Source organism: Monodon monoceros, unplaced genomic scaffold (assembly GCF_005190385.1).
Source record: "Monodon monoceros isolate NGI ecotype Baffin Bay Population unplaced genomic scaffold, NGI_Narwhal_1 Super_Scaffold_4, whole genome shotgun sequence".
NCBI classification, from domain to species: domain Eukaryota; kingdom Metazoa; phylum Chordata; class Mammalia; order Artiodactyla; family Monodontidae; genus Monodon; species Monodon monoceros.
The window spans coordinates 49393095-49419580 of record NW_021703781.1 but is presented as its reverse complement, the minus strand read 5'-3'; the positions used below and the strand labels follow the sequence as shown (position 1 = coordinate 49419580).

The following is a 26486-nucleotide window of genomic DNA, read 5'->3' as shown; positions in this document are numbered from 1 at the left end:
TGGCAGCAAGGGTGAGAGGTGATAGAAGGGGAGTAGGGAGAAAGGAGAGAGAGACCTTTCCCCAGTTCCCTAGTACTGAAAAGAATTTTGATTAAGCCAAAAGTTCACTTTGGTAGAAAACGGTACAGTTTACGGAAGTCAGGAAACAGAAATGACGCAGTAACAATATATTGACTGCAACCATGTGTGACTCACGTCTTAATTGCCCTTCAGAAACATCATTCCAGAATAACAAATAATTATGCATCTTCTATTATTTCATGCATTTCATCTACCTCCATTATTTTATAATTGCACTTACCTCAGTGATGTGTTCATCATACTCATCAAAAGGCTTTCCATCCTTCCTGTTGTAAAATGTAGCTACACCCACGATGTCTTCTTTCTTGTTGACAATAGGCAGGGACAAGACATTTTTAATGACCCAACCAGTCTCATCTACAGGTCCTTTCTACAAACGATAAAGACACTAAGGTTATTTTTTTAACTTTTTTTTTTTTTTGAAATAACTATAGGTACACAGCAGGTTGCAGAAGAAATGTACAGAGAAGTCCCATGTACCCTTTACCCAGTCTTCCCCATAACATCTTGTGTCACTATGGTACACTAACAAGACCAGGGAATACATATTGGTACAATCCATGGAGCTTATTCAGATTTCACCAGATTTATATGTATTTGTGCACGTGCGGGGGTAGGCAGGAGTGTTTCTATGCAAATTCATCACATAGGTAGATATGTGCAACCTCCACTAGAACCAAGATAGAGAACTAATCCATCATCACGGGGCTCCCTTGCCCTACCCCTTTATAGCCACTATAGCCCTCACTATTCCCCACTTAGGTTATTTTCAGTTTAAAGAAAGAATAATTGGGGGGTGTTAGATGCACAATTCCTATGTTGTATCAGAACATGGCTAGAACTATACAGCCATAAAAGTGCTGTAGTACATTTAAGTGTCCTAGAACCAAGTGTCTGTATTGTGACAACCCTACCCTCTTCTCTTTGACCTCTCCCGCTCCAGCCCTAGGGATAGGAAGCATTTACCTGTGTTACCTCAGTGTTCCCTGTTTATTTCTTCTGTCCTTCAAAACCTGTTTAGCTAAATTCTGCTTTCCTGACCGATCCATCAAGATCGTTTTTTGTTCTGTGGTGTGGTTCCACTTAGTAAACATCTGTCAATCCCCACGATGTTTCAGGACCTGGGCTAGTTGCTGGGGGTGCAAAGGTGAATAAATCACAGTCCCTAACCTCAAGATAACAGTCTAGTAGGGAATGCTGACACAGAAGTTCAGGAGTGTTTCTCAAAGTGTTGCCCAAAGATCAAGGGCAACAGATTTTTTTTCTTTTTAGCTCGTTTCATAATCTCTGGGCATGCATCTTAAATAGGCTCCCCAGGTAATTCTAAAGTCCTCCGAAGCCTGAGAACCATGGTGTGGCACCTGCACAGCATGCAACAAGGCAAAGGTAGCCAAGCACCCATCACGCCAGGCTATTCCTTCTTCTGCCTGTCCTCGGCTTAGTCATCCTCAGAGGCTCTGGTTAAGTCTCACCTCTCCCTTGAAGCCTTCTCTAACTTTTTTCACCCATATGGAACTTTTCTTTTTCAGAACTCCATCAGCACTTCTAGACTTGACCGTACAATTTAGCATTTAGATAATTTCCAAATGCTTTGGAACTGTTGACTGTTGTCTCTGAGGCTATTTTCTAATCTTACCAAAGAGCTGTTTCATAAACTGTTCAATTCTACCTAAGTGACAGGACGGTGCTGGGCATATAACGGATGCTCAATAAACAACTGCTTATTAGTTGAAGAGCTTGCCTTTATACTTAGAATGAAAAGCAGAGAAACCAAACCTCAATTCATGCTTCCTAACGGTCAAAGCTTTGGGGGAAAGAAAAAGCAGTGCACAGTGGTTCTCAAAGTCTTCATTTTTGGAAACTACTATGAAATGTTTATATACTTATATCCTCACAAGGATGAGAGACAACATCAATAACAGAAAATAATACCTGTGTGCAAGGTAAGCACCTGTGTATTTATTTTTAAAAAGCTTCCAAAATAAGCTTTACTGACTGCCTCTGTTTTTTCAGTACATATTCAGTTGGTACCTGTTCATGTTCATGTCTCTTGCTATTAAGTTAGAGCTTGTTCACAGAAAAGTGATAGAAGGAACTTAAGATTTAAGAAAAATAGGACAAAAACTTAAGACAGAAAATTCTATGTACTTTTTCTTCTGTGAATTGGGATCACTTTAATTCATGTTAAATGAAGGGCCCCTTACACCCTGAAGATGTCCACTTCCTCATCCCTGGAATCTGTGAACAGGTTACTTTAAACGGGGAAGGCGTATTAAACCAGCAGATGGAATTCAGGTTGTCAGTCAGCTGATCTTAAAATAGGGAAATTATCCTGGATTTTCCAGGTGGACCCAATGTAATTACAAGGATCCTTAAAAGTAGAAAAGAGAGTCAGGATCAAAAATCAGAGAAGGAGATATGACAGCAGAAGCAAAGTCAGGGCGATGTGACTGCTGGCTTTGAAGATGGAAGGGAGCCATGAGACAAGGCAGCTTCAGAAGCTGGAAAAGACAAGGAGACAGGTTCTCCCCCCAGATCCTTTAGAAAGGAACACAGTCCTGCCAGCACCTTGAATTTAGCCCGGTGTGACGCATTTTAGACTTCTGACTCCAGAACCGTAAGATAACTCAGCTGTGTTGCTTTAAGCCACTAAGTGGTAATTGTTACAGCAGCAACAGGAAGCTAATATGTACACCCTGCCCCCAAGAAACGCAGCTTGAGAATCATTGCCTTTGCAGGTTTGTTCTGACCACAGTTCACTTTGAATCATTGGTTTTTTCATTAAACTTCTCAGGTGCAAGAGGGACTAGTGAGAATGGAGGTGGGTGCAAGCAGGTGGACAGAATGAGAAGGCCCAGCAGGGTGGAGGTTTGCGGAGGATGGGCACCCTATCCTGAGTCTGCCTTTTGGAATGATCCACAGGGGCAATGCCTGTGAGGGAAAACAGAGAGGGAGGCTGAGAGCCCATCAAGATGCAGTCCTGGGCTTCCCTGGTGGCACAGTGGTTAAGAATCCACCTGCCAATACAGGGGACACGGGTTCAAGCCCTGGTCCAGGAAGATCCCACATGCCGCGGAGCAACTAAGCCCGTGCACCACAACTACCGAGCCTGCGCTCTAGAGCCTGTGAGCCACAACTACTGAGCCCGCATGCCACAACTACTGAAACCTGCGCTCTAGAGCCCATGAGCCACAACTACTGAAGCCCGCGTGCCTAGAGCCTGTGCTCTGCAACAAGAGAAGCCACTACAATGAGAAGCCCGCACACCACAACTAAAGAAAGCCCACACGCAGCAACGAAGACCCAATGCAGCCAAAAATAAATAAATAAATTTATTTTTTAAAAAAAGATGCAGTCCTGACCCCGGGGCTAAGGACAGAAGGAAGGATGGAGAGCTGGGTGGGAGTGTCTTAGACCACAGTGCAGTTCTGAAAGAGTTTGCAGGGCTGAAGGGGCTTCCTAGGACCAACAGTGCTGGTCAGAGGAGTCTGGCATCTCCCAGGAACTGGCCTGTGTTAGTATCCCGGCCCACAGGAAGTGCAGCCTCCGCGCGGACAGTGGGTTTCCCAGCCCAGCAGCCATTTGATGGTCATCCTTCCTACAGTCAGAGACCTGAGAAGCATGTTTTCACGGGCACTACACTGATGTTTCCTAGGGAGCTGGCCAATTCCTATAGGCTGGAGGTTTACCCCAGGTGGGTGCCCAGCCTCCTCTGCGCCGTCAGAGCCCTTGTGTGGCTGCTCCCACGGGGGCCACACGAGGACCCCACACACACAGAAAGCACAGGCCCCCAAACCTCTAAGCACGGCCCGATTCTTCTGGGCCAGCTCCCTGCCCTCCCTGTTCAGACACCTTAGAGAGTCCTTGTCCCTTTTTCCTGCCTGTGCACTCCTTCCTCGCACCCAGTTGCCATAAACAGAGGGGTCATGGCTGGGCACAGTGTGGTCACAATTAGGCCTTCGGAGGCAAGGAGGAAGGAGCTAGAGCAAACGCCATGTGGTGTCCGCACGCTTCCACGGTGGTGAGCAGAGAGGAGCGCGGAGAGCAGGAGGAAACCTGCCCCGTAACTGGGCGAGTGAGCACAGGTTTCCCAGGCCTGGGGGCCCCTGCTGCTGAGGGTGCACCCCTCACCCCACCCACCCCAGGCCGGCTTCGGCTGTGCCACGTGGGCAGAGATGGGGCTCTGTGGGCGTGTCGGGGTGAGACCAGAAGACGGACGCTAGTGGCCCCCACTGGGAAGGCCATCTCCACTCCCGACTGGGGCCGGGCTCCAACTGGATGTCTGCTAAAACAGGACACAGAAGGGCAAGGGCCAGAAGGAGGAAAAGGAGAGGTTGCCGGGCCAATGGGCAGGTGGGGAGGGGGTGGAAGAGGCGACAGGTGGGGAGGGGCATCTCTGGATGTTGGAGGAGGAAAGATAAAACCAAGAGTCTGACAGCAGGAGGGGCTCCCAAGAACCCAACAAGAAGTTCCTTTTCCTGATAACAGTGGCAATAAGCCTCCGGGATGGGCCCGAGAAACCTCCAAAGGGCTGAACCCAGGTGGTAGGACGTATCCTGCTAATCATTCAGGCAGAGGCCATTTACTAAGCACCTGTGACATGCCAGGGCTGTTTTAGGCACTGGGTGGGAGAGAACGGAGAAGTGGCAGCCCCCCCGCCGAATGCTGGGGTGACAAACACCCTTCTCTCCTCCCCCCTCTTCTCCTTTCCCTGAAGAACGTGTTACTTGGTGGCCACCAGCCCAGCCAGGGTGAGTGGGACATAAGCCTTGCGTGTGCCTCCTGGTCACCCCCGAGCATAAGGCAGCCTCTGGGGATGGAGAGGGTCAGTGCCGCCCCCCTCCCCGCACTGACAGGGGAGGCCTGGCAGAGGGCAGTTACCTGAAATGTGAAGTATTCATCCGCTGGGGCGTTCAGCATGTTGCAGATCTGTTGCAAAGCAAGAGGAGCCATTAAGCCACAAAGCTGAACGAGAAAGAACGCAGGGAGCAAGGGTTTCCTCCCTGGGTCTCCACAGCTCGCAGGCAAATTATTCACCCTAGACCTCAGTGAGGCCACATGTGCTAACAACACGCTGGAGTCGAGGTGGGCTGGGACCTGGGCCCCCTTTACTGGAGTGCTTGCATCTGAGCAAACATCTCCTGGAGCAACAGAATACAAAGAAACTATAAGGGACTAAAAACAACTGCGTGCATGCCCAGTTGGGGCAAATCATGAACGATAAGACACAAAAAAGCCACAAACCAACTGCCACTTCTGAGGTGCCAGGAGCAAAAGCAGAGAACTGCGTGTGATTCCCACACACAGCACGGCCAAGGGGGTGGGCAGACTACTTAAACCGCCCCTCCGGCCCGACCCACCAATCCGCCCCCACCCTCGCCCCTCCCAGGAAGCAAACAAGGGCACCTGTGTCCTGTTTTTCTCCCTCAAGCTGCTGCGAGTGCCAATAAAGCCTCGCCTGAATTTCTCCTCTGGCCTCTTACCAATTGCTATTGATTAAAGACTCCAAGGACCTGGGTGGGTAACAAAGTTAGCTTCTCTTCTACTAATTAAGTCACTGGATGACATTTAGCCCCATCTCTGCTCCTTCCTACTCTCTCAGCCTCTAAGGATTCTTCTTCCAAATTCAAAGCAACTAGTTGTTCAGATCGAGGAGAGGAGGAGTCTAAGCAAAAGGGCCTTTCTGCCTGGGCAGGTGTGGCAGCAATGCTGGGAAGGCTCTGTTTGCCTTCTTTTTTTTTTTTTTTTTTCTGATGTGGGATCCGGGTTGGAAGAAAGTGGCTAAGGGGCAGGAGGGAAAAGCCAGACAGCCTTTTAGGTACGCCAAAGTAAATATTCATTACGAGACATCACTTTAAGTACTAAACTCAGAGACTATTGCTCACATCCAGAAGGACAAGAAATCATTCCATTTTGGGGTCATTTCGGATTATCTTTACATCAGGTCAAATCACAAGTGGGTCTTTTTTTTTTTTTAAGTAACAAGCAGTGGATTTAATTTTTGGGGGGGAGATTTTTTTTTATTCAAATGGAAAGTCACAAAAATTATAATCATCCTCATCAGTTCACTGTCCCATGTAATTAATTTTTTTCATCTTGATCATTGTTAGCACTTTTACGAATTCATCAGTTTTCCATTGGAGTTCTGAAAATGCTTATTCATTCAGTTCAGCAGTATAGTCGGTGACCAGAAACCTGTACTTGTCAGAGTCTTTTCCATGAATTCCTTGAAGACGAAACCCTTTTATAGGAACATATTTGCAAAAGCATCAGAGTAAACCCAGAACTGTCTGAAAATGACAAAAGACTTAAAAATGACCACGGTTAAAGATGTGATGAAAGTTCATAATAATGCAATTGACAAGGAAATTTAGTTATTTCTGAGATATATAAAGCAATAACTAGAATTATGACTTATAACATTATACCAGAACATATAAGTTTAGAAATTTCATGTAATGTCTGAAACATTTATATTAATGTCTTAATAAAAGACAATATCTTTCTTTCCACCAAAATTACATTAGATACTTTATTTTTGTTTGTTTGTTTTTGTTTTTCCAGCATCATGATTTAATTAAGGGAGCACATTCATCATAGAGAATATATTGATGACTGTAAATGTGACTCCTCATTACAGCCTTAAAATTTTTGAAACACCAAAGCACAAAGATGTCAATTACATATCCAGACTACAGGTACAAAACAAATACATGCATTTTCCATGCTCCAAAACTGAGTACACACTGTACTGTCACAGGGAAGGGGTTTACCAATGAAGACCTGACAATGAAGTACTCAAGATTGATATACCAAAATAAAATATAACGTAGGAGTTTATAAAAACAAGTTTGACAATAGCAGAGAGGACCTTTTGCATTTCTGAGCAAAAATGCATTTCATTATATGTACTCTCACCTAAAATGAATAAACTGGTCACTTGAGAATGCTCTGTTTATTTCTTCTATTATACTACAACATTCTCCACGTGTTGGAAAAAAAAGTATTGTGCAGGATCTGTGGGATAAGCATGCATGTGGATGGAACAGCACAACTGCACTGGTTCTTACAACTCACTTCCAGATAAGGAGAAAGTGTTATTCATTAGTATGGCCCAGTCTTAGCCAATATTCAGTTTGGAAAGACACTGGGTTAAGATCAGAATGATCTGAAATTCCAAGTTCTAGAATTGATGATTTTATATGCCACTGTATTAGCCAGGCATCTTTTCTTTTTATTTTTAAATTTTTATTGGAGTATAGTTCATCTATAATGTTGTGTTAGTTTCTACTGTACAGCAAAGTGAATTGGCCACACATACCCATATATCCACTCTTCTTTACATTCCCCTCCCATACAGGTCATTATAGAGTATTGAGAAGAGCTCCCCGATAAATTAGATACTTTAAATCATAGCATTTTAAAGTTAGAAGGCACTTTAATAATTGTTTAAGCTTTTCTTTTCAAAGATGAGGAAATAGAAGCCCAAAGAGGATAAGTGATTTTGTTCAAATTCATGGGATGAAACGAGAACTGGGATCTCCAGCGAGGGTGCTGGTGGAATCACCTCTCCTGCTAGGGGCTGGGGAAAGCCCTGATTTGTATCATTAACCAATTCCATGTTGTAAATCCTCCCACCATGGAGGATTTCAAGTTGCCAACAGTTTAACAACCTGCTTACCAAACTCCCAAAAATCTACCAGTCTGGTGAGTAGGTAAGAGAAGGCCTCTCCATCTAGTGCACTAACTGTGCTGGCCCCTCTGGCCCAAGGGAAGTGCTTTCTGGGAGTGCTTGAGCCAGGTCTACTGTTTTTGTACTATCTTACAAAGCAAATGGGACCATCTTTCAAAGTTTTTGTTAGTATATACAGTCTAAGAATTTAAGGACTCATTTGTGCTATCCATTCATTTTTATAATCTAATTTGAATAAATAACATGAACTGATTGGCTGAGCATCCTTCAGGTGTGTGTAAAAGAGACAAAAAGCAGTTTAGTTCTCTTTTCTGACCTTTCCATCAACAGTAACTGCTTTGGTCCAGGCTTTTCCAGCCTTTCGAGAACATCTATAGATCGGTCAAGGTCCTCGAGGCCAAGTATTTCACTCAATATTCAAAACTCCTAGGGCTTCCCTGGTGGCACAGTGGTTAAGAATCCTCCTGCCAATGCAGGGGACACAGATTTGATCCCTGGTCTGGGAAGATCCCACATGCCGTGGAGCAACTAGGCCCGTGTGCCACAGCTACTGAGCCTGCGCTCTGGAGCCCGCAAGCCACAACTATTGAGCCTCAGTGCCACAACTACTGAAGCCCACAAACCTAGAGCTCATGCTCCACAGCAAGAGAAGCCACCGCAATGAGAAGCCCGGACACCGCAATTAAGAGCAGCCCATGCTCATCACAACTAGAGAAACCCTCACGCAGCAACGAAGACCCAACGCAGCCAAAAATAAATAAATAAATTTATTTAAAAAAAAAAATCCTCTCTACCCTCCCCATCTCTCTCTGTCTCTGTTTCTGTCTCTCTGTCTCCCTCTGTCTCTCTCTAAGTTTACAGGTCATCTTGATTCCAGCTTGGTTTGATCCTGTATTTAAGGCCTCCAATTCTATAAATGTAATTCTACAAACTAATTTTCATTTTTAATATCTCATGTTTTCAACTCTAAAAAGTCACTCAACTTAAGTCTGCCGCTTCCCAGTCAGAGCTGGGATTTACTGGTTTGATGAGAACTCTGTGGGCATGTGTTCCCCAAGTCCAGCAAGGTCCAGCTGAAGGACCTCTGAGACTGCTCACCTGAAAGCCTGCCTTTACTCTATTAGAAAGGGTTTGCGAGAAAATTATCAAGGGAAAAGTTTGAAAAAGCTAAAAGGAAAAGTTTCAAGCAGTCTAGAGGAGCATCATATATATACAATTAATTATGATTTAAATGGCACAGCATGGACTTCCCTGGTGGCGCACTGGTTAAGAATCCGCCTGCCAGTGTAGGGGACACGGGTTCGAGCCCTGGTCCGGGAAGATCCCACATGCCGCGGAGCAAGTAAGCCCGTGTGCCACAACTACTGAGCCCATGTGCCACAACTATTGAAGCCCGCGCACCTAGAGCCTGTGCTCCGCAACAAGAGAAGCCACCGCAATGAGAAGCCCACGCACCACAACGAAGAGTAGCCCCCACTCGCCACAACTAGAGAAAAGCCTGCGCACAGCCACGAAGACCCAATGCAGCCAAAAATAAATAAGTAAATTTATTTTAAAAAATTGCGCATCATTTTTACTATCCAGAAAACAGCATTTAAAGATTCTTGAAGCCCCTGTCACTTAAATAATTAGGTCAACAACCTCATTTTACAGATGATGGCATTAAAACCCAGAGAAGTCAAGGGATTTGCCAATGGATTTGCTCAAGGCAGGACTGAGTCATTGCACCCAGGGATCCTGAGTCATAGCCCGTTGCTCTCTTCACCAAAACCCACCATCATATCACAACAGTCCCCCAAGAATGGCACTGCTCTGGCTGGGTCTGCTGAAATGTTTGATATCATCCTCTAGACCAGTGGTTCTCATCCATGGGTGATTTTACCCACCAGGAGATATTTAGCAACGTCTGAGACATTTTGGATTGTCATAGCAGGGTGGTGCTACTGGCATCTAATGGGTAGAGGGCAGGGAGGCTGCTAAAAACCCTACAGTTCAGAGGACAGCTCCCCACTACAAATAATTATCTCGTCCACAATGTCAGTAGTGGCAAGTTTGAGAAATCCTGTTCTATACACAAAAAAAATGTTTTTAATAGATCCTGCCTTTTGTAAGCACATAGTATAGGATGACACATTTGGGAGTGAAAGGGAAGGCTGAATAACTCATGAGGACAACAGGTGTAAATGGAGGTTGTCCCATACAAACTGGGAGGTATGTTCACCCCAATTCTGGAGTCCCAGGAAATGGCTCAAGGTCAATTCTCTGAAAATCACTTTGGGAATGCTAACTTGTCTAATGAGCAATTTGGTGAGAAATGCCTTAAACTAGATTTACACCAATTTGCCATCTTGGGCTTGGGCTACCAGCAGAAAGGATAGCAGCAGGGGTGAGGCCAAGGGCAGGAGCTGAGAGGTGAAAGGCAGCAGTAAAGCAAGTGCAATGAATCTGTGATAGAAACAAAATCTGGGGGGAAAATGTCCTCCACAGCTTTGGAATCGACTCTGGCAAGTTGGTTATATGGCAAATTGATGATTTGGCAAATGAACCATTCAATGAGTTGGTTTTTGATGCATTAGCTCTCTCCAAATTGATTTTTGGACAATAACATGTTTACCTAGGAAACACCTAGGAGAGAAGAGGTGCTTAAAAAGTGGGGCATAATAAAAAAGAATAAAATAATGCCATTTGCAGCAACATGGATGGACCTATAGATTATCATGCTAGGTGAAATAAGTCAGAGAAAAGATAAATATCATATGATATCGCTCATATATGGAATCTAAAAAAATGGTACAAACGAACTTATTTACAAAACAGAAATAGAGTCACAGATGTAGAAAACAAACATGGTTACGGGGGAGGGATAAATTGGGAGACTGGGATTGACATATACGCTCTACTATATATAAAATAGATAACTAATAAGGACCTACTGTATAGCACAGGGAACTCTGCTCAATACTCTGTAATGACCTATGTGAGAAAAGAATCTAAAAAAGAGTGGATGTATGTATAACAGATTCACTTTGCTGTAGTACAGCAGAAACTAACACAACATTGCAAAGCAACTATACTCCCAATAAAAAAAAAATTTTTTTAAGTGGGGCATAAATTTCTTTATACTGGCTACAGCAGCTTTGGGGTATCAAACTTGATAAAAACCCTAAATAGAGCCTGGTAGATGGGATGCTGGGAAACCGAGGACAGGGGCCAGTGGTCAAGCTATTTGGCTATTTTGGTGAGGCTGAAAAATTGTGGTATCTGTGGATTCAGTTAGGAATGAATTGGAATATTTTGGTCATTACCACCAGGTCAGGAAGGACATTTAAAAATATTTCAGTTATAAAAAAAAAGGGGGGCGGGAATTCCCTGGTTGTCCAGTGGTTAGGACGCCACGCTTTCACTGCCAAGGACCAGGGTTTGATCCCTGGTCGGGGAACTAAGATCCCACAAGCCACGTGGTGTGGCCAAAAAAAAAAATTTGTTTTTCAAAAATTTTCAATTATTTTGGGGCAATTTTGAAAACATGACATTTGTTAGTATATATTACTGTTTACTCCTAACAGACATAAGATTGCTTCTCCCTTCTTTTTCTTTCCTTCCCCTTTGGCATGTCTCTACACTAAGAGATCATGTCACCTGGTAAGGCCACCTGGTCCTGTAAACCAACTAAGCCCAGAGTTTGGGCACCCTCCTTGAAACCCAGGGTAAATCATCCCCACACAGAAAGATTATCTTGCAGTCACAATAGAATTTTCATTACTCTGTCACCATTCTGAACCCAGAAATGTTCACACTAGGCAGAGGCAGATTTATGACAGTAAAAGAAAAGACACTAGACAACCTAGATTTTGTTTCACTTCTCCTATGACCCTTGGGTGACTCTTTTAGTCACTGTAATTCACATGCCCCTATACTAAATAATGAAGATGCATGAACACTAGCAAAACACAATGCCAACACTAAAGAAGAAACAACTATGCAAATAAATGCTTAAAAATTTTTTTTTAGAAACTTGGGTTTGAAGGGGGAAGAAGGAAAAATGCCAACATAAAGAAACGTTAAAAGCACCGAACATTCTTGCGGGGAGGAATCTTGATGCGAAAAAAAAAAATGACACAGATGGTGGAACAGCCCAACTAGGGAGAGAAATCAGCCATGAGAAGGAAGGAAAGTGTGGTCAAGGCCGAGTGGGAAAGCTACAGAGACCTGGTCCTCTGGCCCTGAGGCCTATGGGACCTACCGGAGACCTGTTGTTTGTTGTCTTCCCACCCCTGACCTTTCTCAGCCAGACCTGGCCTACTGTCCCCCCATCCCACCCTCCCCTGAGAGACCAGGGCAAAAATCTTCACTTCATCTATCAACTCACTACATTTTGCATTGCAATCAGTGGCAAAGTTCTTTCTTTATATATATTTTCCTTTTTGTCAGTAATTTTCCTTGTTTCAAAAGTCTTGACCAAGGGAACTATATTTAAGATCAAATTAAACCCAGAATGAACCATAGTCATGAACTGCCAAAGGATGTCTGAAATTTGTGTGGCCGCAGAATAAGAGGTTGGGGGATGGATTAATCTTTCTCATGTTAACTAAATATTTTCTTGTAGAGTTTAGGAGTTTCTAGTTCACTTACATTTGACTGCCAAGATTCCTCTCTCCTATGTCCTGTGCCAAACCTCACCCTTACCTGGTGCATTCTTACTTTCATAATTGTTCCCATCTCTTGGCTAATAAAACTTTCATCCAATGTTATGTAAGATTTGAATTTGTTCAATAACTTACAAATCCATTTTCAGCAACGTATGTTGGCAACCCACTAATGAGAGTCCAGTGGTCCGCAGGAGGCGTCCTTGAAGAAGATTAGAAGAAAGAAAATCATTGCTATACAGAGAAATGCACTGGATACAAAAATAAAATGGCAACTTCTGCCGCTGCCTCATGGCAATACTCACGGAATGACTCTGATCTCTTCTTTTCCGTGTAAAATGTAATCGATGATTTTATAAAACACGACTTCCTAAGAGGAAAGAAAGAGAATATGAGAAAAATCTTACTTCCCAAAGAAGACACTTTTCCTTAATGAACTTATATTTTAAAATTTAAATAACACCTTATTTCCCAACCACATTTCTCTGCATAACATAAATTACCAAACTACTCATGTCCTAATTATAAGCCTGTAATAAGACTGGAAATATCACTGGCCACTTATCTATATGAATAAGCCTATTGAACTAATTTTAGAAAGTTGAATTCAGCCTAACAGCTTCTAGGGGAATCTTGGGTTTTCTTTTAATTTCTTTCTATTGTCCAGAAATAACCGACTAATCACTCCAGTGCAACGAGTCATGGAATTTCTCAACCACAGTCAATGTTTTCCCTTCCCAGCTGTACAGGGGCCAGTGGTCAAGCTTCCAGCACTTGCTTATCTGAACAGGGTGCCTCAGAAGCAGGATTCAGTGGATACATTGTCAAAGCTGGAAGCAACTTGAAAACTAATCTTTCTACTTCTTTGGGCAGATGAAGAACCTGAACATTCCATCCCATGCCTTCCCTTTCCTGTGTGCTGGGGATACCGTGGTAGAACAAGCTTCCTATGAAGCTTGCAGTCAAGGGGGAAAGTAAATCTAACCCAACCCTTCCCTGGAGATCCCAGTCCAGGGTGTCAGAAGAAGGTCCTGGGCTCAGTGTGTTTAAAAAACTGTGCAGAAGGCTCTGATGCATCCCTCCCTATTGAGAAGCACTGATCCACCAAGCCTTGGCTTCACAGAAAACGAAACTGAGAAGTTAAACAATGAGTGAAGGCGAGAGCCACCCAGCTGGTTTGGGGCAGAGCTGGGACTTCAATCTCAACCTCCTTGTCCGGTGCTCTTTCTACTACTCCAAGGCCCCCCAGGAAGTGACAGGACTAGAACCTTCTAGTCCTTCTCGAGCCAGCGCTCTTTCCTTTACGCACGGCCTCCTCTAGTTTTAGCACCTGGTACAGATATCATCAACAAAGATGTCTGCACTCACTCTGCCATCTGGTGTCTTTGGACCTTTATAAGGCTCGACTTCTCCAAGCTTGACAGGCCACTCATCATAGAATTCCTGGAGGCAATTATATTTAAACATTATTAAGCAAACTGTTCCGTGACCTACCATATCTTATACGAAGGTCATTGGTTTGCATGTTTTATGTTAACTTATAATCCTGGAATTTTAAAGCTCTTTTTCAGCAATACCACTTATGAACTTGTGACTGTGAACAAGTCAACCTTTTTAATCTGTAAAATGGGGACAATAATAAAATTTATACTATAGGGTCATTGTGTGGATTAAATGAATAATACAGAGCACCTACCCTGACACATAGCTAAAAGTACTTAATAGATGGCAGCTCTTTTATAGACAATTAAACTAAATCCAGATAGGTTAAGAGGCTTGTCCAAAGTCATGCATAATGGACAACAGTGTTGCTTGCCTTACCCAACATTCAATTCCCCCTCTTCCTTGCTAACAAAACCTGATTTTATTTAGTTATCAGGTGGTGATTTGTTCAGGGAAGACGGGCCCTGCACAGCTCACGAGTGGTCTATGTAAGGTGCCTGGAATTAGTTTGAGGGCAGGTATGTGGCCTGGATATGGACAGTGAAGGAGAAGTCTTCCAAGGGCCTTCTGAAGAAAGCTTTTCTTCAGACGAAGGGTGATGAGGATGACATTTGTAGGAAATGTCTCCCAATTTTGTCATGTCTATGAACCAGGTCTTGAGCTGCAATAGCCATCTTACCACCACAAGAAGAGACCTCACCAACAATGCTGAAGGGAGCAGAGGCTTTACCAGGAAAAAATGAAAAGCACCTGGGACTCTGATGCCTGTACTGAGCTCTGAATTAATCAGCCATAGAACTGCCCTACTTTGGGACTTCTTGTTAAATGAGATAATAACTGTCATGTTACTAAAGATGCTTTTAGTTGGGTCTGATGTTACTTGCAGCCAAAAGCATCCTAACTAATACAGTCAGCTAGAAACTTCCAGAGCCAGGATCAGAACTCAGCCCTCCTGACACTTGGTCCCATGTTTATCCACTTAGAACAATTATTGTGAAAAGATAATTTCCAATCACATGGAGAGTAATAAATATAAAGATATGGTACTCATTGGTTATGTTGAACTAGAAGAGCTCCAACAGAATTAACGAAGCAAGATGAGAAATCAGCATTATATTGTGTGTGAGTAATATTAAATATTTTTTAATTTCTACTTTAAAATAATTTTAACTTTTCAGAATATAAATCCTCAAACTGGTAGTAAAAATACACTTTATTTTTATGCCCTAATATGTGCTGGCCACTATATAGATATAGATTTAGACATTTAGCTATAGATAGATAGATATGGATATATAATTTCCAAATAATCTCAAACCCTCACAACTGATGAGAGAAGTCCTCATTTTACAGATGCATAAACCAAGAATCAAGGAGGTTAAAAGAACTTGCTGAAAAGAAGCACAAAGTCAAAGAACTGACACTACCCGACTTCGAGACTTACTATATAGCTACCATAATCAAGAGAGTGTGACACTGGTGGTAGAATAGACAAATAAATCAATGGAACAGAATAGAGAGCCCAGAAATAGACCCACACAAATATAATCAATTGATCTTTGGCAAAGCAGCAAAGGCAATGGAGAAAGAATAGTCTTTTCAACAATTGTACTGGAACAATTGGACAGCCACATGCAAAAAAAAAAAAAAAAGAATCTAGATATAGATCTTATGACTTTCACGAAAAACAACTCACAATGGATCACAGACCTAAATGTAAAATGCAAAATTATAAAACTTCTAGAAGATGACATAGGAGAAAATCTAGGTGAACTTGGGTTTGGTGGGATTTTTTAGATACAACACCAAATAATGGAAAAATTAGACTTCATTAAAATTAAAAGCTTCTGCTCTGCAAAAGATACTGTTAAGAGAAAGAAAATATAATACTCTGGGAGAGGATATTTGCAAAATACATATCCAATACAGGATTTGTATTTAAAATACTTAAAAATGAATGATAAGAAAATAACCCAATTAAAAAGTGAGCAAAAGATCTGAACAGTCATCTCCCCAAAGAAGACATACAGATGGGAAGTAAGCATTTGAAAAGATGCCCACATCACATGTCGTCAGGAAATGCAAATTAAAACAATGAGATACAACTACACACCTATCAGAATGGCCAAAATCTGGAACACTGACAAAACCAAATGCTGGCGAGGATGTGGAGCAACAGGAACTCTCAATTATTGCCAGTGGGCATGCAAAATGGTACAGTCACTTTGGAAGACAGTCTGGCTGTTTCTTACAAAACTAAACGTAGTCTTATCATGTGATCCAGCAATAGCCCTTCTTGGTATTTACCCAAAGGAGTTAAAAACTTACGTTCACACAAGAATCTACACACATTAACAGCAGCTTTATCCATAATTGCCAAAATTTGGAAGCAACCAAGATGTCTTGCAGTAGCTGAATGATTAAGCAAACTATGGTGTATCCAGACAAGGGAATATTATTCAGCATTAAAAAGAAATGAGCTATTAAGCCATGAAAAGACATGGAGGAAACACAAATGCATGTTGCTAAGGGAGATAATTTAATCTGAAAAACCTACATGCTCTATGATTCCAACTATATGGCGTTACAGAGAAGGCAAAACTACAGAGGGAGTACAAACATCAGTAGTTGCCAGGCGGCTGGGGTGGGGAGAGGAAGGGCTCAATAGGCAGAGCACAGAGGGTTTTTGGGGGGGGAAGCTATGCTCTATGATACTGTAATGGCACATATATGACACTATGTATTTGTCAAAATGCATAGAACAGTATAACACAGAGAGATGAATGTAAACTGTGGACTTTAGTTAATAATGACATATCAATATTGATTCAACAACTGTAACAAATGTACCGCATCAAGGCAAGATGTTAGTAACGGGGAAAGGGTGGGGGTAGGGAAGGAAGAGGTCACGTATGGGAACTCTCTGATCTTGCTGCTCATTTTTTCTGTAAATCTAACATTACCCTAAAAGAATAAAGTCTATTAATTAAAAAAAAAAAGGCTTGTTGAAGACATATAGCCAGGAAGTGGAAAAGCCAAGCTTAGATCTTTTTTTGCTCCAAAAACGTACATGTTTACCTCTATACCATATTTTCTTGGCACTGGTTCTTATGATCTACCGTGACTAGTAGTTTACATAGCGTATCCATTTTTTTTTAATGGATTGCATTTCATGTGATGTGCATTTTATAGGTGATGTTAGGTGAGACCAAATGTACGGAACAGTGACCTTCTCCTTGGTCATGTCCAGCAGTCCAATGGAGTATCGTTCACAGTTCAGGTATGTTCTAACAGTGTAGAGAGCTTTGTGAAACTGTCGCTCAACATCTGTGAGCTCTTCAAATACTTTGTTGGCTGACCACATGAGGATCTGAAAGTAGGTATTAAACAGAAAACAATTAGAACAAAATACAGTACGAAGAGGAGCATTAGTCAGAAGAAAGCAGGAGGTGCATCAGATAAAATGAATTGCATTGCAAACAACGCAATTCCATTTTGGCACATGTACATGTCCAACAAATTACTCAGATTTTCTGAGTGGGATGATGAGTAGACCTTTTGCAAGGATGTGGGTTTATGAAAGGGGAGAAGCCATGATTGGTCCCCATGTCCAAATGTTTTGGCTCAAAGGGCAAGTGATCTAACAATAAATGCAGAGACAGTTCCTGGGCAGAGGGTCCAGTATTGGTGGCCCACTGGTCCTGCCGGTCCCTATGGGGAGAAAGCCACACGCCTCCTTCCGTGCATCCAAAGCTGGTCAAAGGTCTCCTTACCCGGACAGTGAGCCCAGGACGGGACCTTGGAAGTCCTCCCTCCCAACCGCCCTCCCACCATCGTACTCATGAAGAAACAGAGGTCCACAGAGCGGTCCAACTCAGGTATCCTGGCTACCAATGTGGTTCTTTATCCCTCTGGCTCAAGGAGGCAACGGAGGAGTGATGTGCTTCTCAAATTAATACCTTTACTATGTACTGGGTCGGCCAAAAAGTTCGTTCGGGCTTTTCCGTAAGATTTTACAGAAAAACCCAAACGAACTTTTTGGCCAACCCAATAGTTCTGCTAAAAGCTTTATGTGAACTAATTCATTCAATGACCATTTAATAGCCACAACAACCATGTGGGGTAAGTACTACAATTATCATTGCTATCTCATAGAGGAAGAAACCACAGCTACCAGGATACGGACTGAAGAAAGCAAGCCAGCTGTACCTACAGATAGAGGGACAGGAAGATGGGGTGGGGGGAGGGGACATAAGAGGACACTGAGGATAGAAGTTTGGGGATCTTATCCATGTGGTGTGGATAGGAAGGGTCTGGGCTTGTTGCCTCTGGGTTGCTTTGTCAGACAGGTCAGCATGGAGTGGTTAATGTCACCTTCTCTTTACCTGACTTCTTCGGGATTCAATACTGTACAAGTAGTTGGTATGATGAAGCTTTAGGATGACAGAAACGAAGCTGAGGTATTTGGAAAAGACCTACAGATGGCAGAGAAAAACAAATTAGGTGTGACATCTTTCTTTCAGTTATACAACAAATAAATTTCCTGAGCCTCCTATGGGATGCCCAGGTAGTTAGTGTTACCTCTTCATCCCGTTTGGAAAATTCAGATGCATCTACTTTGTTAACTGCCATAACCACAGCAAGAACCTCCTTGCCCGTCACGATGGGGGCTGCCAGCAGGTTCCTGGTGACATACCCGGTTTGTCTGTCCATGAAGTCAGAAAAATGGCTGTTCTGCAAGATACATTCACACATTTGCCAAAGCAGCATAGGACCATGAGTGTAGATGTAGGAATGGTAACAGATCGTCCTCTCTAGTCCAAGTCCTACCAACAGATAACCAGGGCCGCTGCACAGTGGTCCCGAGCAAACAGTCCCCACCCACCTCCCACCCTCAATTAGAGAGAATGAATGAAGCACAGAATGAAACTGCCCGTTTCCGAATGAGCATTTCCCGCCTGAACTATGGTCTATCCCGGTTAGGCTGAGGTTGGGCTGGGAGAAAAGAGGTGATGCTGTGGCCAAATGGAAAGTGAGGTTCTAAGAGGGAGGCGGGGGGAAGATGCAGGATTACAACAGGCAGAAAGTGTGTGTCAGAAAGAGAGCACAGCTGGGATTCCGTAGAGCTCTTCTTTTTAATCACAGCAGTAAAATGTGCACTTGAAACCACCCAACCCATCGTAACACAAAGAAAAAATTATTAATCGCCCAAACTCCTCCTCCTTGAGGAAATCCATGTTCCTGCTTAGTACATCTCCTTCTATGCCTTCCTCTCTGCTCAAAGGGTTTACTTTTCTTTTTTTAAATAAAATTTCCTTTTCTAATTTTATACAATCCTTTCGTCACTTAACACTACCTTACGAACTTCCGACGTGTACGATGTGAACCCATCTTCTGGATTCTTGTAGACCGCTCCACAGTGTGGGGGCCCCGGATCTGCTCAGCCAGCCTCTACTGATTCGGTCTGTTGATAGTTTTCCCCACTGCAAACAATACTGCGCTAATCACTCTTGCTTTTATTTTTATGTGATGGACTCCCCAAAGTGGAAATTCCTTTTGCTGGATCAACAGGTATATGCAGTTTTTACTTAACGCTAAGGGCTTTTACAGATGGTTGAAATTCTTACCTCTCCTGGTCATTTATGAAAGGACCACCCTCTTGCCAGCACCAGATACTTATCAGTTTCTCAAAGTTCTACCAAGTCAATGTCTCTCATTCATATTTTTTATTTCTTTCCTTGGGGAAAATGAAGTGTATCATCCCAGTTACAAACTTCAAGGAGTAGAAGCAAGAGCTGACTCTAATACAAGAACCACGGAAAGGGCAGAGTGATGAGTTTGGAGAGGCACACAAATGGAAGGGCTTGGGAAGAAGGTCAAGGACAGCAGTTATCTTATTAGCTGTAATTGAGAGGAATACCCACTCTAGTTGGGTGTAGACTCAGCCTGCTGTGGGTCCTGACTGTCTCCCCTTTGAGTCTTCTTCAATTAGAACTGAACTTTCCACCTGACTTTGAGCCTCAGTGGCCAAAATTAATGTGGTGTTCCTTTCACAAGTTGTATTATGTTCATTTCTGCATGTTGATGGTGCTTCTAAGAGCAGCACAAATCGTGGAGGCTGGACTCTGTTCAATTTCCCAAAGTAAAAATGTGAGAGTCCACTGGTGCGTGACTTCCAGGCCAGAGTTTCCACCAGAGAACAAGGGCTGCTTCGTCGACAGAATCACAGCTCTGCTCAGAGCAGTAGACCCGGGCTGTGCCTCAGAACCACCTGCAGACTGATGCAGATTTGCAGACCTCACAGCAGACCTACCAAATCCTAACTGCCTACAGTGGAATCTGTCTTCACCAGGAATCTGAACTTCTGGTGGATGAATCCGTTCTGTGGAGGATCCTTAGAGACGTGAGATGCTAAGGGATTCAGATGCAGCCCTTGACCCCAGATGTCTTCTATACCTTCCCAAAGTGGAACCACAGGAACCAACTGCTTATGTAGGAGGCAGCATTGCATAAGGGGTGAAGAAGGTTCTGCAGTCAGACCTCCTTGGCTGAAACCAGGCCCAGATTTACTAGCTGTGAGACCCTGGGCGTGCTACTTAACCTCTGCATCCTCATTTTTTAGTCTGAACATGGGAACAATGAGATCATCTACTGTCTAGAGTCCCTGATGTGAAGAGAAGAACATAGTGTGGGCAGAGCACTTAGAAAAGAGTCTGACACATATTAATAGTAGGTGCTCAATTAATACTAGGAAGAGAGACCTGGGACTTTGGGGGCCTCCCTGGGTGAGAAGTCATTCTGATTTTGTGTTACCATTCTGCTTCTACTTCTAGCTTTTCTAACCCATTCCAACCACTGAAGAAATTAGATGCTCTTAGCTGATATAGGCCTCCTATGCCCAGGAGCACGCTCGCTCCTGAGGGCTGAGTCTCTGCCCCACGCCAACAGAAGCCCCATTTTTTTTGCTAACTGCTTTATCTGTGACTTCTCTCTACCTCCTGCAGAACCTTCACTCAGTCCAGAATAGCTCCAGACTTTGGGAGGTTCTTTCTCTTAATCCACTGCTATAGCCCAGGCTGGCTCACTGTCCATCTTCCTCCTAACCCGTTATCCATTACAGAACATGATCACTTTCACTTACTCCACGATGCTGGGCACTAAAGGAATAACCAAAACGCCCCAAACATGCAGCATTTCTTGGCAGACGCTCTTCACTCTACAGCTTCAAAACTGGATGCTAGTTTATTCTAGATTCTAAACACAAGGAAATGTTCTTACATTCAATTGGCTGTTTTGAGAAAATGACTTAGAAGTTTCAAAATTTAATGCTTGCTTATCATGGCATCTGAAAATCCTGGATAAAACCATCTGTCAAATTACAGGGTATTCGTGCCCCGGTCCGGGAAGATCCCACATGCCGCGGAGCAGCTGGGCCCGTGAGCCATGGCCGCTGAGCCTGCGCGTCCGGAGCCTGTGCTCCGCAACGGGAGAGGCCACAACAGTGAGAGGCCCGCGTACCGCAAAAAAAAAAAAAAAAAAAAAAAATTACAGGGTAGGGTGAGGCAAGGTTTTCCAGCTTTGTATTTTCACTGGTTCAAGCAATCCTTGGTGATGTTGCTTTGAGTAAATCCTGTATCTTTCAGACCGACAAACTCCCCTTGGTGGTCATTCTTCAAAGAAGCCAATGAAGGCAACTGGGAACATGGTTTAGAGCAGCGGGCCACCTGGATCCCTCAGCCAGTCTTAGCATTGCTAAATTCTGATTAAACATCTCAAGATCCAGAGTCAGAAAGAGAGAAGGGCAGAAAGGGAGCTATAAGCACCCTGTTAATTATTGAAAACTTAGGATTCTCGCATGGCTTTCTTTTAAACCACAGTCAGGAGAACCACCCATAGAGTTAATCACCAGCTTTCCCAATACAATAAGAAATGATTAACCTGTGGAGGATATGTCTCAGTTTCCTGTTATTAAGCTTCCCTGCCTTTAACCTGTTTTAAAAACAGGCCATAATCATTGACCCAGTTTTGGCCACCTATACCCAGCCCCCAACTTCTCTTGGCATTAATATAATATTACCATAGCTGTCATTTATTGAGCACCTATTAGGAGTCAGGCACTTTATGTACATTTCATCTGTACATTTGGTTACTCTGTTTCTCAGGTGCAGAAACACAATCCATCATGCAGTTACCTTGTCTCAGACCTGGATATACGCCCAGGTCACCTGATTTCAAACCTCTCACCCGACACCATGTGGCTTCTCTGTTGCCAAAGCTGGGAGTATCCAGTTCTGCCTCTGGTCTATGTGTGAGAAGTCCTTCCCTCCCTGTGCCCACACTGCCAACCAGGGAGGAGTCCTGTGTGGTCAGGGCTATGGCAAAAAAAAGGAGGCCTTGGAAGACCTGGTTTAGGAGCCCAGACCCAGCACCTCCTGCCTAACTGACCTTGAGAGGATTCTCACATATACAGGATGGAAATAAAAATACGGTCCTTGCCCTCTGCACAGGGTCTTGGCCAGAATCAAGTGAGATAAAGAACAAGAGAAATCTTCACCAAGTGTCAAGTGCAATGAAAAGGTGAAGCGTTAATAGAAATGTCACTTAAAACATTTCCAACTCCATTCTCTTTGCAGATTTTACCACAACTTAAGTGCGGTGAAACTGCAGGGCTGCGGGGTGGGATGAGGGTGGGAACAGAGCGAGGAGGCCTCATCCTCTCCAGCCCCTCTCAGTCACTGACCAGACCCTGGACTCCAGGAGAGATGCAGCCCCCCTTGACCTCAACTTCCTGTCTGCCCAAGGGAATAAACTAAAGGCTCCAGGAGCCCTTTCCATCTAATCATCCACAGTTGATTTGAAATTTACTTCCTCCTCTTACATCTGTTCATCCAATAGACCAGCGGTTTTCAACATTGGCTGCATATTAGAACCACCTGGGGAGCTTTTAAAACGTACTCCTGGCTGTGTCCCAGCCTCTGAGAGGCTGGTGTAATTGGTCTATTGAGAGTCTCACACATCCGTATTTTTAAAAGAGCTCCCAGTTTGATTTTAATGTGCGTCCAGAGTTGAAAAGCACCATTCTCCGAGGGGAAAAAAAATGCTTAGAAGCAGTAGAAACGGAGAGCAAATGAAGTCTTTGTCCCTCCTCTGAGCTCAGGAGGGTGGGATGGCGTCTGACTTCACACATACTCAGAAAAAGGGAGAACAGAGCGAAGTGACCCCGCCTCCCCCCCATTTACTGCCCTGTGCATATGGGGTGCCCATCATGGACAGCAACACACCCAGGCCACCTGATCGCTTAAGCTGCTCCTTTCTATCATCCTGTCCTCAACAGAACTGGGCTCATTCATAAAGGAGCAGAGCAGAAGTCATTTTATCCATCTCTTCTTTTAAAAAAAAAAACCTTTTTTCCGAAAAAAACTCTTGCGTGTTACTTTCTTAAGTTTGCTGTCCTAGTCATTTTGGAGATGGTCTCAGTCGGAGACTGGCAAGAAGCATATTCCTGTGAGAAAACCTCAGGGTGTGCAGGCATAGCCTCCTTGCTGGGGATCCAAGAACTTTGCCTTAAGGGCCTTTAGTCAGCGGAAGCGGCTGCAGTGGGCCCAGAATCCTACTTAAACCAGCTGAAACGTACTGCAGGGAGGGATGGTAAAGAGAGAGGACTCTCCGGTGCCCAACAGCAACCCTTGCCCCTCTGGGCTGTCCTGTGGCTGTTTGCTGAGCGTTGCTAATGTTTGACAACTTCTGCACCTTCTGGATCCGCAGGGCCCCCCCTGTAATCAGCTTCAAGAGGCATGTAGGGGATTATCCTCCCGCCTGCGCCTGCGCTGCCCCTCCTCCACAAGCCGGCAGTAAACCTCTACACAGTACGCATTTCAGGGCCAGCTCCCAATCAGTTTTGTTCCATCATCGTCCAACTCTCCCCTTTGTTAACAGCAAATCAAAATGGTGGGACGTGTGTGAAGGAAAAGTGCAGGCAGGAGAAACTCCAGGCTGGGACCTACGGCTATTGCTGAGGAGGGGGATTATGGGTGATTTGCATTTCCTTCTTTTTGTTTATTTGTATTTTCTAATTTTTCTAAGATGAACAAGCATTACGTTGGTTAGGAGAAAGTTAACTTTTCTGCTTTTAAAAGAGCATAATAATTTATGCAATATACAATTAGTCTTCAGGAGGGTCCAAATGTCCCATTTACAAAATTGGAAATTCTTGATAGATCTGAGTTATGAGGGGTTGAGATGGCCAAATGTACTTAATCATCACCTAAATTCACATTTTTAAGGATCCAGATGGCAACATCTGAACTTTCGGAGGGTACCTTTTTTCTTTTTGCACCTTTGATCTATAGGTGAGAGAATCATTCAGGAGCCAATTCACCCCCAAACAGCTGAGTGTCTTCAAAGGATCGTGGGTGAGAAGCGGTTCAGGGGTCTTGGCATCTGGTGTATTGGCTGATCATCTCACCAGTGAGCGGCCTGCTTTGCCCTGTTGGTCAGGACAGTGCCCAGAGCACAGAGGAGGTGCAAGGGAGCAGATGTGGACTGTACCAGGCCCAGGTAAGGCTGCCCAATAAAACACCCACCATTCCATGGGGCACACATTATCCCCTGTTGATCTCAAATTCAGATAGAACTGGAAATCTTGTAATTTTTTTTGCAGTACGCAGGCCTCTCCCTGTTGTGGCCTCTCCCGTTGCGAAGCACAGGCTCCAGACGCACAGGCTCAGCAGCCATGGCTCACGGGCCCAGCCGCTCTGCGGCATGCGGGATCTTCCCGAACCAGGGCACGAACCCGTGTCCCCTGCATCGGCAGGCGGACTCTCAACCAACTGCGCCACCAGGGAAGCCCTGAATCTTGTAATTTTATTTGCTAAATCTGGCAACTCTCGGCCCAGGTGCTCCTCTTCCCCACCACCCACTCCCCAGCCAAGCCAATGTCACGAGGATGGCCCCTGGACCCACGCTCTCTTTCCCAGTGTTCCTCCCCGACACCACCAAGACCTCCTCTCCGCTCCACTGTCACCATCAGGCCACTTACCTTTTTCACATCTGGGACATTGAAGGTTTTCTTCGTGTGAGCAACCCAACCCACTATCCCGACGTCCAGTGGAAAAACAACTTCTCTGTCGGGGACCACCAGGTTGTCCTCGAACTTGGAGGTGGAGGTGACGTCGAGCAGCTTGGAGGCCACCTCGGGCGAGCCGTTGCGCGCCCGGCACAGGAACATGCTGCAGCGGTCCGCCCGCAGCAGCCGCGCCAGCCTCTGCAAGGCCTTGTGCGCCGCCAGCTCCACGCTGCCGGCCTCCTCCCGCAGGGCCTCCAGCAGCTCCAGGCACAGGGCCGCCTCCTCCACCAGCGTCAGGCCCAGGAAGGACGCGCGGGCCGGCGCCTGCGCACCACCGGGCTGCGAGATTTCTCCTGCCGCCTCCCCCCGCAGTTTCCGGTCGAAATACGCCTTGGCAAACTGAGGGTTGTCCTCCAGGTATTTCTCCACTGTCTCTTGGCTGATCTCACCCATGGCGTGGCTTGCTTTGCTGCTCTTGTCCAGGATGGAAGACCCTCAGAGCACCACCAGAGGCAGAGTGCCAACAAAGAGGTACCTCCTGGTCAAAGATACCGAGAAAGCCCTAAGGGGCACCTCACAGGACCCCCAAAGGCTGAGCAGAAAGGTTGTTTAGCAGAGCTTTCAAACGACTTTTAACTCTTGGGATATGACAGAAGGTCCTGGCTTAGAGTGGGATTCAGGAAGCATGGGATTAAAGAGTTCTTCAGGACACGAAATCCCTAAGCATTATTAGCTCATAAGTCCTCAGAGAATCCGCAGAGCGTCTTAGATCAGCCAGCCAAGTAGCAAGTCAAAGTGACCATTCCAGAAAAACAGCTGAACCGTGGCTGCTGTCGGCGAAAGAAGAATCATGGATATATCCATTAATTATATTCCATAGGCATTGACAATACCACTTGTTCTTTCATGATAGCTCTATGAAATAAAACTATTTAGACCTCGGAAATATCTGTTTGTTTATATGGCAACTTGAATGAACATTTGGGGGAGATGGAAGGGTTTAGCATAACACAACATAAAATCGAATATTAATCTTTCCTTTTCTTAAAAGTCCTATGATCAGCCAGATTGCTTGGCCTACTCTTTTTTTAAAATCCTCACCTCTCAGTTCCCCTCATTTAAAAACTTGACCTTGGAAATGTTTTAAGGGAACAAACCTTTGGCTTATTCTAGAGAGGTGAACATGGAAAAATATTTGCCCACGATTCAAGCCTAATCAAGCCGCAATTTATACAATAATCCTTGTCAAAAGACATGATCATAAAAGGCAACCCATGCAGCTGCCAACTAGGTTTTCCTGCTAAGCATATTAATTTGGATTTTGTTTTCCACAGTAATAGCCAGACCTCATGCCTTTTTGCTCCAAGGTACAGTCGGTTAAATCTACTGGATAATACCTGTCTTGTCTGTTGCTAAGATCTTTCACATCTCGGGGGCTTCTGGCATGGAAAAAACACTTGCCACTACTTACTTTTGTTTAATGTTCAGGTTATCAAGCTTTTACATAGATTAAGCACATTTTCCCAAATATTTAAACACTATTATGCAACTAATAAGC

At 44.3% G+C, this 26486-nt stretch overlaps 1 protein-coding gene across 2 annotated transcripts in view; it reads right to left on the bottom strand.

The window, feature by feature from the left end:
* PDE6C (phosphodiesterase 6C) overlaps positions 1-25519 on the bottom strand; it is a 60265-nt gene extending 34746 nt beyond the window's left edge. The window contains exons 1-9 of one of the 2 annotated variants that reach the window (XM_029245536.1): positions 24902-25519; positions 18445-18597; positions 18249-18338; positions 17093-17233; positions 13789-13863; positions 12726-12790; positions 12556-12622; positions 4963-5010; positions 302-451 (exon numbers count right to left, since the gene is read on the bottom strand). In XM_029245536.1, coding sequence (XP_029101369.1) covers positions 302-451; positions 4963-5010; positions 12556-12622; positions 12726-12790; positions 13789-13863; positions 17093-17233; positions 18249-18338; positions 18445-18597; positions 24902-25381 — 1269 coding nt within the window. In that variant the 5' untranslated portion in view covers positions 25382-25519. The remainder of the gene's footprint in view (positions 1-301; positions 452-4962; positions 5011-12555; positions 12623-12725; positions 12791-13788; positions 13864-17092; positions 17234-18248; positions 18339-18444; positions 18598-24901) is intronic. The other variant, XM_029245535.1, reaches the window with a different exon arrangement.
* Between the last annotated feature and the right edge of the window lie 967 nt (positions 25520-26486).